This window comes from Nilaparvata lugens, chromosome 12, assembly GCF_014356525.2.
Source record: "Nilaparvata lugens isolate BPH chromosome 12, ASM1435652v1, whole genome shotgun sequence".
NCBI classification, from domain to species: Eukaryota; Metazoa; Arthropoda; class Insecta; order Hemiptera; family Delphacidae; genus Nilaparvata; species Nilaparvata lugens.
The window spans coordinates 18,961,564-18,979,109 of NC_052515.1; the positions used below are offsets into that span (position 1 = coordinate 18,961,564).

The following is a 17,546-nucleotide window of genomic DNA, read 5'->3' on the forward strand; positions in this document are numbered from 1 at the left end:
AACCGGCATGCAAATTGCGATGGAAAAACCAATCTAGAAAAACATATGGATTTGTGTTCAACATTTGCAATACAAAGAACAGTACTACCTAAACAGGGTGAAATGTTAAAGTTTAAAAATTTTTCGTACACACTAAAAAATAAGTACATTGCATTTGCCGATTTTGAAAGTTTTATTGTACCAACAAATAACGGTGAGGAGGAGGAGCTCGATGACGATGATGGAAATGTTGATGATTTGCTCGGAACTGATATAGGAAATAGCTTTACAAGGAAAACACAAAAACATGTTGCTTGCGGCTATGCGTTTATTATTTTAGACGAATCAGGTGAAATATTCTACGGCCCACGCGTTTATAGAGCTACAAGTGTTGGCGAGAAAATTATTGAACAATTTCTTGATGAGATCATTGCCATAGGTCGAAACTGTTCCATTGATATGCAACAAGAAGTGCCCATGATTGAATTAAATGAAGAACAATTATTAGCTTTTAACAATAGTACAGTATGTTTCTTGTGCAACGATGAATTTAAAGCCAACAAATTCGTATTAGGCACCATTCTCATACAACAGGCCATTATCTCGGTGCAACGCACAAGTCATGTAATTTAAATGCAAAAGCACCAAAACTATTAAACTGTTTTTTTCATAATTTTCGCGGATATGATAGTCATTTCATTGTTAAGGCATTAGCAGGACGAAAGGAGAAAATTGATTGTATTGCAAACTCATCGAAAAATTCCTCACAATTACAATAGATCGTGTTGTACGTTTCCTTGACAGCTATCAATTCTTAAGCTCAAGTCTACAGTCACTTGTTGCCAATCTTGCAAGTGATACAGAAAACATTGATACTAATTTCAAAGTAATGTGTAAAATATTCAACGATAAAAATCAACAAAAACTTTTACTACGTAAAGGCGTGTACCCGTATCAGTACATAACAGATGCTGAAAAATTTGAAGAACAGCAATTGCCGGCAATTGACTCATTTTACAGTACACTTAATAATACAGCATTGCAAGTAGACGATTATGAGCATGCGCAGAAAGTTTGGCGCGAATTTAACATAAACTCATTGGGTGAATATCATGATCTCTACCTTTTGTCAGATTGCTTACTGCTGGCAGATATTTTTCAAAATTTTAGGACTGTATTTTTTACAATTTACAAACTGGATGTATCACACTTTGTATCGTTACCGCATTTTTCGTTGAATGCAATGTTATATTTGACTAAAGTACGTTTAGAATTAATTAGCAATGCTGATATGAACTTGCTCATAGAATCTGGTTTACGCGGTGGTCTGTCAGTTATTCCCCACCGTCATGCAGTCGCAAACAATAAATATATGGGCGTAAATTATAACCCGGCTATTGAAAATAGTTTTTTGCTCTATCTTGATTGTACAAGCTTATACGCACATACAATGATTGCCTACAAGCTACCTGAATCAAATTTCAGATTTTTATCACAAAATGAAATTATGGCTTTAGGCGATTTTACAAGCATACACGATGAAGCCGAGACTGGCTATATAATTGAAGCAGACCTGTCCTATCCAGTTAATTTACACCAATTACATAACAGCTTCCCCCTGGCTCCATTAAAAGATCAGCCGCCTTACAACCTGTTCTCTCCATATCAAACAGACAACACTGTTGCTCTGCGCAGAGAAGCGGCCGCGCGCCGCCCGTCTCCCGACACAGCCGCCTCCGCCGCCGCCGCGTCATCACGTCTTTTAGCCACCCTTTATAATCGTAAACGATATGTACTCCACTATAGAAATTTGAAACTTTATTTAAGCTTGGGCATGAAATTGACTGCTGTACATAGAGTAATCGCTTTTCATCAGTCGTACTGGCTTAAACCGTTTATTGATTTGAATGCACAACTGAGAAAGGAAGCAAAAAATTCATTTGAACGTACCCTCTTTAAATTTCTTTCAAATAGTCTGTTCGGAAAGTTGATGGAGAATAATAGGAAAAGAATAGATTTTAAGCTAATCACTTGTCAGAAAAAATTGGAAAGTTTGATTGCAAAACCAAGCTGTAAACGATGGATTGTGTTTGACAAAGACATTGTCGCTGTACAAATGTGTAAAACAGAAATAAAATTAGATCGTCCAATTTATGCCGGTTTTTCAATTCTTGATTTGAGTAAATTTACAATGTTCAATTTCCACTACAACATTTTCTTGAAAATGTTCGATCCAAGCTGTGTTAAATTGTGCATGAGCGATACAGACTCGTTGCTATACCATATAAAATCGGACGATATCTATGCAGTTATCAAACAAAATCTTCAACATTTTGACACAAGTGCTTATCCTGTCACACATTGTTGTTATAGTCAATTGAACCATGGTGTGCCTGGCACATTTAAAGATGAATTAAAATCTGGAATTATTACGGCTTTTTGTGGACTTCGTGCGAAACTTTACAGTTTTGAATATGTACTAAGCAGTAGTAGTGACAGTAGTAGTAGTAGTAGTAATAGTAATAGTAATAATAGTAGTATTAAGGTTAGTTCTTATGAAAAGTTTAGCAAGCACGCAGCTAAAGGCGTAGCAAGAACAATTATAAACAATAAACTAAGATATGACATGTACATGAAATGCCTGACAGATAGATTAGTTCAACGTGAATGCTTTTCACAATTACGCAGTTATTCGCATGATATTTATCAAATATCGTGTGCCAAAGTTGCATTATCACCATTTGACACAAAAAGATACATTGAATCAAACGGTATAGATACGAAAGCGTGGGGTCATTATTTAATAGAAGAGAGAAGAAGAGAAGATATTGATAGCAGCAGCAACGCGGCTAGCGGCGGGACTGCTGTTACGTCAGATTGATCGCAGCAGTGAGAGTGAAAGAGAGAGAGAGAGCGAGGAGCAAGAAGCTATTAATGAAACCAGTTCAACAAGCGTCGCTCAGCTCAGTGTCGAACACGAAGAAGAAGAAGAAGGCGGCAGAAACAACATCCGTCTAAAGAAGAAGAAGAAGAAGAAGAAGAAAGATCGCTGTCTGGAGCAGTAGTGCTGCAGGTGTGACTGAACTCTAGCAAAAACAATCACACGCGCACATTCGTGTAGGGGGGAGATCGAAACCACAAATATGTCAGATTTGCAACAGAAAATTGCTCAGGAATTGCACCGTCCAGCGCGAAGAAAATTCAACAGACGTAAATATATATTAAAAGGAATAAAAGACCTCATTCAAATTGATTTAATTGAATTGCCAGAATTTGCTAGAGCAAACAACGGCTATCGTTATGTTTTGATTGCAATTAATTGTTTTTCACGTTATGCTTTTGCTGAACCATTAAAAACTAAAACGGGAAAAGAAGTTGAACGAAAATTAGCGCGAATATTAGTATTAAATAAGGGTATAAAAAATGTGCAAAGCGATTTAGGTCGCGAATTTTACAATAAGGATGTTAAACAACTATTCGATAGGTTGAACATTAATCATTACAGTGTATTTTCTGAAATTAAGGCAGCTTTTGTTGAAAGATTGAACCGAACACTGAAATCACGTTTGTATGAACGACTAACTGCTAACGGTACGCAAAAATGGTTAAACATTTTGCCGGACATTGTTTATCAATATAATAACACTATTCATTCAGCGATTGGCATGACGCCGGCCAGTGTTAGACGACGTCATGAAAAGCATTTGATCATGTTACAGTTGAAGAAAAAGTCAAAACAGTCGCCGCCGCCGCCGCCGCGTACAGTTTATCGACCAAAGTTTGCAATAGGCGACGTAGTGCGAATAAGTAAGTTTCGACAGGTTTTTGATAAAAGTTTTAGATTAAATTGGTCGCCAGAACTGTTTATAATTCACGGTGTTTTTCCCACACAACCGCCAACCTATGTAATTCGCGATCTTAACAATGAAATCATACAAGGTAGATTTTATAGTGAACAATTGATGAAAACAAACTTAACACCGTCCGAACAAAATACATATTTAGTTGAACGAATAATACGAAAATCAAACAATAAATATCTTGTTAAATGGTTAGGCTTTGATAAAACTAGCTGGATAGATAAGAGTGATATTATTACTCCGTCTGTAAAACAGAAGAAGAAGAATCTGCGTGCAACACGCAAAAATCATTAAATTTATTTGCATATTGTTTCAGATATGATATAAACATAATGTCAATGGCTATGGATGCGCCACTGTTGTTCTATTTGCTGAATGGTAACGATGCGTGTAGTATTATTAAAAGATTAATTGATCTTTTGTGTACGCTTAAAGCGATGTGTGTAAAACGTGTTGATATTGAAAAATGCTTTCTAGTTGGCTTATGTAAAAAAACATTTTTCAGCAATGTTGTTGTTGATGATGATGATGATGATGATAGTAGGTTTCATTTAGGTATATGTTCATATAAAAATTTAAAAGATGCAAGCAGCGTATTTGATGTAGTAGATACTTGTATTTGTGCTCAATTTTCTATGCAACTAAACATACTTTACTCGCAAATTAAATCAATAGACTTTAATGTAGCTGATGAAGATGATGATAAGAAGAAAGAAAAGATATTAATTTATATTTTAGATTATTGCATGTCAATGGCTAATCTTAATTAATGCGTGCGACGCTGGTGCTATACTGTATTATGTGAAAGACACACGCTTTGTAATAATTTTTTATAATATTAACACTGTCAACTTTGTCTATGTATTATCACTAGATTTGTCGCCACTTACCTTACTGCAGCAGCTGCTGTCAACTTTGTATGTATATTTTCACCTTTTATGTATGCAGCTGTCAACTAATGTATGTATTTTCAACTTTTTGTCAACTTTGTAAGATACGCTTGTTTTAGCTGCTGCTGCTGCTAAATTTGTATGTATCTAGTATTTTTAATAAACTGTGAACATTGTATGTGCGTGTTTTCTTCATTCATAAACCGCTTGTAGTATACACACACACACACACACACACACACACACACACACACACACACACATCGGATGTAGCGATGTTAACAGCATAGTTGAACTGTAGACACGCATGTGTAAACAGCAAGCGCGCGCAGCAAGAGTTATTATTATGACGACAGCAAAAGAGTCAATAGCAATAGTTAACTTTGATAATCTAATTGTAGATACAAAACAAGTGGGCGGCAAAAATTGTCTAGATAGAAAAAAGCATGGTGAGTTTTTGCCAAGTTCAGCTAGAATTCTAATTTGCGGTGCATCAAATTGTGGAAAGACAAATGTACTGCTGAATTTAATATTCGATAAAAATGGATTAAAATTCAAAAACCTATACTTGTTCAGTAAGTCTTTGTATCAGGAAAAATATAAACTATTGGACATTGTTTTTTCAAAACTCAAGTGTGTAAACTACTATAAATCTGACAATATTGAATGTATACCGCAACCGAATGATATCGACACTCATTCACTGATAATTTTTGACGATTTGAATGTTACACGTGTGCCGCAAATACGTAATTTTTTCACAATGGGCAGACACAAAAGCATAGATTGTGTGTACTTAATTCAAAGCTATGGCGCAATTTCAAAACATCATATCAGAGACAATGCAAATATGCTGATTATTTTTAAAATGGATATGCACAATTTAAAATTAATATTTAGGGATTTTGTCGGAACTGATATGACATTTGTTGCATTCAGAAATCTATGTTCACATGTAAGCGGCAGAAATCATAGTTTTATTTCAATTTTCACTGAGTGTAAACCAGATGCTGGTAAATATCGTAATTGTCTTAGTAAGTATATTGATCCAAGTGTGTATAGCAGCAATTGACATGTGTCAATTCTCATCATTTGTTGTTGAGCCAGTGTAGGTGAAAGAACTAATTATCGTTCTACTACTACTAGCAATATGCGTAAAATTAAATTAAAAAGAAAAAAACAAAGAGGAGGGCGGCGAGGACGAAGACTAGTGCAACGCGATCATCATCATCGTCATACTAGTAAAGTAGTTGACAGGATAAAAGGTTTGCGTAAGTCAATTATTAATAAACATAGATCATTAACTAGTATGATTAGGGAAAATGATTCGATTAGACAAAAATCATTAGAACCAATTATCAATCCACTAAAACAATTGAAAGATACACTTGTACAACATGCACACACTAGTAGCAGCAGCAGACTTAAAGAAGAATCAGAGGACGATGAGGAGGAGGAGGAGGAGGAGGAGGAGGAGGAGGAGGAGGAGGAGGAGAAAGATACGGCCAAGGAAATGGATGTGGATGAGGTTTGAATAGATCTAATGTAAGTGATATTTTGAATAAAACAACAATAACAGTGGATTTTATTGATGAGTATATACGTGAATTTCATAATGAAAAAATGAATAATTGTATATCTTATGGTATATGTTATGATAGTAAAGTAAATGAATACTATATGGGTGTAAAGGATATTAGTATTGCCAATGGTTATTTAATTATCGACAATAATAATAAGTATCGTTTAACAGTTGGTTTGTGTGAACTTCTATTTAAAAAACAGCCTGACCAGAAACTGTACACAGAACGTGATTTAAGAAAATATCGTAATATATTGCAGCTTACCGCTGCTCATTTAGATAGACGCGGTTATGTAAAGAGAAATACAGGCTATAAATCACAAATTATTCAATCTTTATTTCCATCGAGTAGTAGTAGGAAAAGAAAAAGATCTAGGATTGATGATGCGGCAGCGGCTGTTAGTGGTATGGGTTTTATAAGAAATGAATCTACTAGTCGACAGTATGTCTACTGGGATAATCCAAATGAACTGATAGACAGATTAGATATTCTGCTTTCATCACAGCAGGCGGGAAATAGATCACATTCAGTTGAAATAGCTTCTATTATTGAAGAACTGAAAGAAAGTGGTATTATATTAGGTGGCAATGTTGCTGCTTTTAGTCGTTAGTATGTGTTTAACACTTGACAAGAATAGAGATGTCGGGCAGTAGCGCCGCCACCACTGCAGTGAGTAGTACAATAGATTGATTTGGTAGGACACATCATGTGTTTAATACAACAGCACCATTAGTTTTAAACAGTGGTTGTGAATCAGCAGCAGCAGCAGAAGCAGCATCATCATCATCATTAGTGGCAGCAAGTAGAGAATATTTAGACAGTAAACTACTTGAATTATCATCAAATATATTCAATAAACTTCAGTCTGATCCATTGTCACCGCTAGTTAACAGAGAATACTTGGACAGTAAATTGCTTGAAATATCATCAAATATATTCAATAAACTTCAGTCTGATCCATTGTCGCCGCTAGTTAACAGAGAATACTTGGACAGTAAATTGCTTGAAATATCATCAAATATATTCACTAAACTACAGTCTGATCCATTGTCGCCGCTAGTTAACAGAGAATACTTGGACAGTAAATTGCTTGAAATATCATCAAATATATTCACTAAACTACAGTCTGATCCATTGTCGTCGCTAGTTAACAGAGAATACTTGGATAGTAAATTAAAGGAAGTTTCAACTAGTATAATACAAAAACTACAGACTGATCAATCATCACCGCTAGTTAACAAAGAATACTTGGACAGTAAATTGCTTGAAATATCAACAAATATATTCACTAAATTGCAAACTGAATCATCTGATTTAGTAGATAGGAAATATTTAGACAGCAAATTACTTGCAATATCAACTAGTATATTCCAAAAACTACAGTCTGATTTAATTACTAAAAAAGTGTTTGAAAGTAAATTGCATTCAATGTCTGATATATTGAAGGAGATAGCACAACAAAAACAGTATTTCGATTCACAATTGAAAACATTGTCTAAATCAATTAGTGATGATATTGAGCTAAAGTATGTTAGTAGATCGTTGTTTGATCAGAAATCAGACGAATTGAAGACATTATGTGAACAACTAAGTAAAAACAATTGTTTAAAACATGTTGATACAGATTTGCTAGAAACTAAATTGAAAGAATTAAAAGACAATCTAATTGCACAACAGAAACTTAACTTTATTAACAGGCAAGATTATAATTTGAAAGTAGTTGATCTAGAATCAACATTCAATATTATGTTGGCTGAGGTGCAAAAGAAACTTGATGAAAAAAATTCAGCTTCTCACCAAAAGCTAAAAGATGACATTATGCAGATGATTATGAAAGGTGAAGATTTTCAGAAATATTTAAATGAACAGTTGTTCAACTTTTCATACTATTTGATTGCACAATATGTAAAAAAGAGGTACATCTTTGACATGAGTGAAGCTGTACAACATAATTTGAATTCTGATCAGGTGCAAGAGTTGTTTTTGAAAAGAATGTTCAGTGATAGGCGACCAAGTGATGCAGGAAAAAAAAGAAAAAAATATGACTGGGAAATAGATTAGTAGTAGTTTGAGAGTTTAAAGATTTTAAAGATTTTAAATGTGGGGATATTTTTAATATGCAAATTAAGCAGGTGTTAACTGGGGCAGCAGATGTCAGTTAACACCTGCTACAACAAAGATGGCCGCCGCTGCCGTTGGGGAGATGGACACCTGCTTCCTATTGGTTGGGGTGGTGGGGGCACTAGGGAAGGGGGACGCCATTTTGAACACACCCATGCTGGGTAGGGGAGATGGACACCTGCTACAATGGTATCTTCCTATTGGTTGGGGTGGTGGGGGCACGACGCCATTTTGAACACGCCCCTTGCTTCCTATTGTCTGGGGGCGGGGACAAAATGGCCGACTGGGGCTGGGGGGGTGGAGCAAAATGGCTGACTAGGGCAGGGGGGGTGGAGGGGGGCGGGGCCAAAATGGCTGACTATGGTAGGGGGGGTGGAGGGGGGCGTGGCCATGCCCCTCGATTCCTATTGGCTGGGGGCGGGGCCAAAATGGCCGACTGGGGCTGGGGGGGTGGAGCAAAATGGCTGACTAGGGCAGGGGGGTGGAGGGGGCGGTACCAAAATGGCTGACTGGGGTAGGGGGGTGGAGGGGGGCGTGGCCACGCCCCTTGATTCCTATTGGCTGGGGGCGGGGCCAAAATGGCCGACTGGGGCTGGGGGGTGGAGGGGGGAGGCCACACCCCTCGATTTCTATTGGATAGGCAGCTCTCTCAAAACCCCACTACTTGTGTCCAGTTTCCCTATTCTGTTCCTTAGCTCAGTATTCCTCACTTGATCCATCCTTGAAACACAACAACTCTGGCGCAAGAAATCCATTTTCACAGCATTTATTCTTTGAGTGTCTCGTTTTGTTAATTCCCATGTTTCAGATCCATAGAGCAATGTACTCTGTACAATGGAATGATACATTTTTATTTTTGTGGGGTTTGTAATAGTTTTGGACCAAAGTATGGAATTTAATGTTTGTATTGCCTGCCTAACCTGTCAAATTCTACTTGTGATCTCTCTTTTGGAATTGCTCTCTGATGATATTATGCTGCCCAGGTATATTCATCACATTGCATCACCTTATGATATCCAACTTGTAGATCCTTAGCTGTACCTCCTGAGATTAGGTATTTGGTCTTCTTGAAATTTATTTTCATTCCATTTTTTTTATAAGAATAAGCAAGCTTCCTGATCATGTAATGAATATCATGTTTATCACCAGTCATTATTATTTGATCATCAGCGAACATTAGTGAGTAAATATATTCATTAATTATTTAGATACCAATACATTTACATTTTCTTTTCCATTCTTGTGATATATCCTCAAGGTAGATTTTGAACAGGGTTGGAGAGAGGCAACAGCCTTGACGTACGCCCTTATTTGTACCAAATGGTTTTGACACTCTGTTTCCGATTTTTATAACAACATTTTCTTGGTCCTTGTAAATTCCTTTGACAACAGAAATATAATGTTCGTTGATAGCTGATTTGTCTAGGATTTCAAAAAGTCTCTGTATTGGTACAGTTTCTAAAGTTTTCTCCAGATTGATGAATATCAAGTGGGTTTCCAAATTCATCAGTTTCCTCTCTTCAATGAGTTAAATCCACGTAAATCCACTTTGTTCTTCTCCTATATTGATTTCTTTTTCAATTCTCTTTCTTATCATGCGTCCGTACAGTCTCCCCATTGTAGCTAATACTGTGATACCTCTATAATTTGCACAGTCATCACGTGGTCCCTTCTTGTGGATAGGTGTCAAAAAGCCAAGCTTCCAATCTTGGGGAATTTTATCGCACATGAACAGACATCTATTAAATATAGATGCTAGAATTTTTAAAGTTCTGGAAGTTGCATGCTTCAGGGGCTCAACAGGGATACATCCAGGATCTAGTGATTTACCGCTCTTCATTTCTCTGAGACTCTCTTGCACTTCTCTTGTTATTTCTTCTATGTGGCCGACTGATTCTGATTCTTCCCACGCTTTCAAATACTCTTCTCTATCTTCATTAAAAATCTTAACGGAGTAATTTCTCCATCTATAATTACCTATCATATCGAATGCTATTCCCTTCTTTTCTTCCTTAGGTTCTTAACAACATTCCATGCCTCTTTTGTCCTTGTTCCACCAATGTACTGATCAATCCTTGTGCATGTTTTTCCATTCTTCATTCTTTAATTGCTGTACCTTTATTTTGACTTCTTTTCGTTTCTGCTGGTACAATTTTCTGTCTTGTTCATCCTTTGATACTAGTCAGTTGTTATGAAGCCTTTTCCTCTCCAAAACTATTTTCTCGATACTTTCCATCCACAAAGAGTTTCTCTTCTTTCCAACCTGTTTTCCACGTTCGCCAAGAGCTTCTCCAGCTGCAGTATATATTGCTTCTTTCAATGCACCATACTCTTCTTCTGCCGTACCTGTCGCCGTACCTGTTGTGCGAGTTTGAAGTTTGGAAGATAGTCTCAAGATCAGAGACTGGAATAAACGAAACGGGAAATCTAACTTTGCAGAACATTTGATAACAAACAATCACAAGTTCACCGTTGAGGAGAATGTTGAGTTTCTGCATGTTAATAACAAAGGCAAATAAATCTGTGGTTTCTTGACAATTTCGTAGTATTTTTATTTAATATGAATAATTACCACAATATCAACTTCTCAACTACATAAAGAAGAGATAGTCTCAAATCATGTGGAAAGCTTATTAAGTCATCCTCTGAACTCTCTGTCATATACTTCCTCTGGTCCAATCTGCCAGATTCGTCTGTGTTATTATTATCCTCTATACAGTCACAAGTTATTTTAATAGGTAGCTGCACTTCCATTTTGAGTAGAGATGATGATCAGTTACACATTCTGCACATAACCTCATACCATTCATGATACCATGAATGTTGAGTGGGGTGTTTTGCCTAGTGATACATAGTCAATTATGGATCTCAGCTGTCTAGTTGTTTTAACCGCAGGCCACACCAAACTCACTCCCGCGGCGGTAGCGAAGTTAAAAAACTCGCTTTCCATGTTATTAAATTAAGCAGGCCACACCGAGCTCGCTCCCGCAGAGGGAGTACCTCGGTACCTCTAGCAGACGTTGGTGTGACCAGTGCTTTACTAATTAACTTTATAATAGGCTAATGTCCTGACACATTTGAATACATGTTTTATCTCCAAAACTCTCAGCTACCTTACCTGATAAACTCTACCTGGAACCTTCGCCAGTATGTTTCGACTTTCTAGTATTGGATGTTGATCAGTAGTGGGAAAAATTGAAATAACAAAGTAATTGTTTACTGACATACAATCCAGCACTCTTTTTTACGATATCATCTATATCAGCGGTCAAGAAACAGGCTTCAGCTTCTTCTTTTGGGCAATCTTCTTTGACACTGAGAGCCACTTTCAACGTGTTGTTTACTGATTGCGAGGCATAGGCCCACGGGCACAGTGCCGACCCACCCACTGATATCGCCTTTTGGAATAGACCTGCAACAAACAACACTCCAATAATATTGTCAAACCTTTAACTTGACAGTTAATTTTTTGGGATACATTACTCTTATTAGCCTTTTTTTAATCTCACAGAGAACTTTGAACTTGCATTTTGTTTCCAACCTCAACTGTAACCTCAAAACAGCATCTTTATATTTTATGTTGAAGTGGTTGCTGGGGTTAGAAACTACATCAACAAGATATTTTTGAATCACACTTCTACATGGATCCCGTATGGAAGAAATTTCCAGTGACCAAAGTGAGAAAAATGTTTTTGATGGTTTTTCTTCCAATTGAATGAACATTATTTTAATGGACGTTGCTATTGAATGTTGAAGGCATCACATTATGTGGAGATAATAAGCATCTAGTTGATTGTGAAAATGTAGGAAGGACTTCTAAAACTTTGTATCCACTGGTGCACACTGCCCGGTTCACAGCAAACTGAGTCAACAGTTCAGTGCTGTGACAACAATGACATTTCTCACATCCTATTATATTAAGCGACCAATTTCTGAAGAAGAAGAATAAAAAGAACAAGAACAAGAACAAGAACAAGAACATGAACAAGAACAAGAACCAGAACAAGAACATAAAAAGAAAGACCAGAAATAGATGATGAAGAAGAAGAAGAGAAGAAGAAGAAGAAGAAGAAGAAGAAGAAAAAGAAAAGGAGAAAGTGAAAGGAGAAGTAATAATGAAGCCAGCCCAGCTGACTAGGCCTATATGAAATGGGCTGCACAGCTGTTTAATTACTATAGTGAGGTCCACGTTATAATCACAGTATTTGATCGACTTTGGTTTTGCTATCCTTATCTATCATTTGACAAAGCCGGTGATACTATCCTTTTCTAGGTCCAAACCGATGCCAATTATGTTTTTGACAGTGTAGAAATATGATTAATTAATGCAGAGAATCGGCATCGCTATTCTCCTATCTTTATCCACTGCCATTGTAACGTGGACCTCACTATAACTCTCACCTATCCGCAACGCATATGCAGAAGCTCAATTTAACATTTTCTTGTGAGCTTGGTTTGAAATTATTCATAACCTCAATATCTCATCAATGCGGAATTAAAATAATAATATAAGACTAGATTGAATAATTGAATTGAATTATTTCAAGTTTTATCATATATTTATATATAACTATTTTTATAATATTATATTAATAGTTCATATGAAAAAATGAGTTATTGTATTGTTATGCAAGACAGCGCGGAAATAGTACCTATAGTGAGGTCCACGTTATAATGACATTATTTGATGAAATTTGGTTTTGCTATCCTTGTCTATCATTCGACAAAGCCGGTGGTACTATCCTTTTCTAGGTCCACAATGGTGCCAATTATGTGTTTGACAGTGTAGAGGTATGATTAATTAATGCAGAGAATCGGCATCACTATTCTTCCATCTTTATCCATTGACATTATAACGTGAACCTCACTATAGTCTATAATTATTTCGCCACACTTGGATAGAATAGACACGGCCCATTGTATATTCATACTGAAAGTCGATGAAGCCAACATCTACTGCCATATCACCATATCGTGACGTAAGATAGAAAACAATGTAAACATACTCTGCAGAAAAGTTTTCTATTCGATGCTGACGTCACGATATGGTGATATGGCAGTAGATTTTGGCTCAAGAGGCTAGACTTCCCAGCGTGTCTATTCTATAACTGGTCTAAGGGATATAATGCGTTGGTTTTCGTGTGTCATCATGGAGGACGAAAGTGATTGTTTTCTGACCAGGCTGGAAAAAGTTTTTAACTTTCGGACTGTAATATAACTTTGAAGTCAGGTGGTTCTGATTTGATGATTTTTATGTGAACCTTTTTACTTTCCTTGCCCTATTGCTGTAGGTAAGGAAACTATTGCTTTCCAAAAAAATCAAGGTACCCCAATTTCGAAAATTCTATACCTTTCAAGGTCCCCTGAGTCCAAAAAAGTGTTTTTTGGATATTGGTCTGTATGTGTGTGTGTGTGTGTGTGTGTGTGTGTGTGTGTGTGTGTGTGTGTGTGTGTGTGTGTGTGTGTGTGTGTGTGTGTGTGTGTGTGTGTGTGTAAGTGTATGTGTGTATGTGAGTGTATGATAACCTGTTCATTTCTAGAATGGCACTTTTTCCATTGACTTTGCTGTGTGCCATTCTTCCTTTCCTTTTCCATCTGTCAGCCTTCCTTGGCCATTTTCTCTTGTTTCTTTCTTTCTTCCTTTCTCTCTTTCTTGTTTTAGGCCAACCCAAGGTGTTATGCAGACCGTGCTGATGGGTGGATGGTACCAGGCCTTCTCTACATGGTGCTACTAACAGTGCCTGCAGGATACCAAGCGCCCTCCTGCAGTACATAGCCTTGCCTGGACATGCGGGGCTCTGTGTGGGTCAACTGTACTTCCCTAGATGCTCGTGGGAATCACATTAACAATGGAAAAACTACTAAACCAGAACCAAAACCAAACCCCGAGGCAACTCTGGAAGTTGCCTCGCCCTCAAACTCATCAGGATCTGCCCCATCAGGGCAGATTGCTCAATCCAAAATGGGAGCTTCAGGTACACAGGAGTTACTGTTGCACTCTTACATAGACGCTAAAACTGAGAAGGCTTCTACTGATCATGATATGGATGCAGTAAGCTCTATCACATCATCCCAATTGAAGGAGCAGGATGAGCTCCTCAGAGGTCCAGAAAAACAAGAACCCTCACAAATGCTCGAGGATGCAATACAGCAACTGAGAATTTTGTGGGTGAAGAGATAAAACCTCACCAATGCTCAAAGGAGGGTGGCCATTCAGGCAAAACTTCTTGAGAGGGGTGAGGCTTTTGACCCTGCAAAGTTTAAAAAAGAAAAACCTAAGAGACCAGAGTGGACAGAGACTCCAGGCACAAACATGGGTCAAGAGGCTGGGTTGAGGGCGGCCAAGCACCCTAGAGGTGATATGGCGACTCCTCCCACAGCGGAAGGACCTACAAAAAAGGTCAGGAGTGGAAATCACTCAGGTCACAAGGAACAAACTCTGAATCTAGAGACTTCCAGTAGAGGAGCCTCATACAGACACACTTCTGCCACAAAAATGGCTATTGTCTTGGAAGGCTAAGCTTTCAGCAGAGCAAGAAGAAATCATTCAAGAAGCCATTATAGATGAGCTGCTACCCCTTGAGGATGGATGCATTCTATTGTTTGCAGGCACCCACATGGAGAAAGGTACCTTGATCATATCCTGCATTAACGATGCTACTAAGCATTGGCTGGAGGCACTCATCCCCAGACTCAAACTGCTAGGGGAGACAAAACTTTTTGTTGGTCTGAGGAGAGAAATCATGGGGTCAGTGAGGGTATTTTTTGGAGCTCATCAATTGCTTCTAAAAAAAACTCCAGGAAAAATCATTGAGATGATAGTAGAACCCCACCTTGAAGGTGAAGGGGTGGAACATCCTGCCAGCCGAGCTGGACCTGAAAGGTTACAGATTTGTATGTTTTCTGGATGAGGCCTGCTTCAGTGCTGTCAGGTCAGTCAACTCTTGAGCCAACCTAGAACTCTGGCAGGTTTCAATTATCCCAACACCAATTAAGGATAATGCCCAGGGTCCTCCAAATCAACCTCCACCACAGTAAAGCAGCATCTGCTGCTTTTTGCCAGTTCTTCCTCAGAGATGAATTTGACTTGGCACTGATCCAAGAACCATGGCTTCACCGAGGAAGAGTTGCATGCCTGGGCGATACCAAGGGTAGGTTGATATACTGTACCTCTCAGAAGTATACAGAACCTGCATACTTGTGAGAAAAGGGACCTTCTGTCTCAACTTAAGTCATTGGGAATGAGGGTTACCCGGTTTGCAGACATTGATCAGATTGCTTCTGATCATCAGAATGCAATCATGAGCTGCTTTCGGGACAGTTGCCCATAAAGGTGGCGAAAGAGTCACACCAATACAAAGTGGTGGACTGCTGACCTTGACCACAGAAGGGCCACTGTCTGGAAGCTTCATAGCCATTGCAAATGGAGCCATATTTAGAAGCCATACCACAGGGCACTCACAGAATATAGCCTTGCAATCAAGAAAGCTGAAGAAAACTCTTGGAGACAATTTACACAGGGGGTAAACAGTCTCAGTGCAGCAGTCAGACTGCAGCATATTTGGCTTCAAGCCCAATTGGCCTCTTGAGAACTCTTGGGTCACCAGGATGAAAATATACCACTGGATTTGATTGAAGTCTCAATCTTCTTCTTGAGACTCACTTTCCAGATTTTACCTTCGAGAGTGACTGCTCAGACATGCCTAGTAACAGCGAAATAAGCTCATGGCCAAGAGCTGATCATGGAAGCTGGACTTTAGCCAGGCAAATCGTCACACTCTTCAAAGCTGAATGAGTCATATCCAAGTTGGGCCCCTTCAAATCTCTTGGGGGGGGATGGCATAATACCAGCTATGCTGCAGCAAGGACCAGAAACTCTATTAGTTCTCTTGTATGAACTCTTTATAGCAAGTCTGGCCTATGGGTACATCCCTCAAACCTGGTGCCTTAGTAGAGTGGTCTTCATTCCAAAGAGAGAAAGAGCAGACTACTCAACTGCAAAATCATTCATCCCATCAGTCTCACATCGTTTCTCTCAAATATGCTGGAGAGACTGGTGGAAAGATATCTTAAAAAGGGAGTTCTTCCAGATACTTCTCCCCACAGGAGTTGGCATGCTTATCAGCCTGGCAAGTCCTGCAAAACATCCCTGCATCAGCTTGTGAGCAGGGTGAAGGACAGCCTTGCTGCCAGGGAGATTGCTCTATGTGCCTTCATGGACATTGAGGGTGCATTTGACAATGTCACGTACAAGGCCTGGTCTGAGCGGCGAGGGGACATAGTCTTGAGCCTGCTATGTGTAGGTTCATCGAGGCCATGCTCTGCTCCAGGCAGATCAGGGCCAATCTTCAAAGTGAGTCGATGGTGATCGCACCTGCAAGGGGTTGTCCACAGGGAGGTGTGCTCTCACCTCTCCTGTGGTTAATGGTCTCCATCATGAACTTACCAGTAGAGGTGTCTCTGTCCAGGGCTATGCTGATGACATAGTCCTCATGGTACAGGGAATGTTCACCCGCATTGTTGCTGATGTCATGAATGTCAACCTCAAAATTGTTAATGACTGGTGTCTTGGTGAGGGACTAAGCATAAACCCCTCGAAGACTGTAGTCATTCCATTTACAAGGAAGAAGAACCTGGAGTCTCTCTCCAGAAAGAAACTTGGATTTACACGGCTTGAAGTATTAAGTACAGTCAAATATCTAGGGCTGACCATTGACTCGAAGCTGACTTGGAACAACTATCTAAACAATACACTGCATAAAGGAAGATGAGCGCTTATGATGTCCAGGAAATTTTCAGGCTCCATGTGGGGATAAAGCCTCACATAGCTCTGTGGCAGTACAAGGCAGTAATAAGGCCTCAGGTAACATATGGATCACTAGTCTGGTAGACAAAGGTGAACCAGGCTACAGCCACAGCCAAACTCACAAGTCTACAAAGGATGGGCACATTTCTAGTCACTGGAGCTTTCTGGAGCAGCCCATCAGCAACTCTTGAAGTTGCTCTTGGCTTACTGCCATTGAACATTTTTATAATGGCAGAAGCACAAAAATTAGCCTATCGACTAAAAGTTGCAGACCAATGGAGAAAAGGCATGTCTGGAACAGGCCACT

General features: G+C 38.7%; 1 protein-coding gene across 1 annotated transcript in view; it reads right to left on the reverse strand.

Annotated features, from left to right (window-relative positions):
* The window catches only part of LOC111064061 (esterase FE4), a 153,995-nt gene that overhangs the window by 101,633 nt on the left and 34,816 nt on the right, over nt 1–17,546 (reverse strand). Inside the window, exon 4 of the mRNA XM_039439473.1 lies at nt 11,658–11,845. Within this exon, the coding sequence (XP_039295407.1) occupies nt 11,658–11,845 (188 nt within the window). The remainder of the gene's footprint in view (nt 1–11,657; nt 11,846–17,546) is intronic.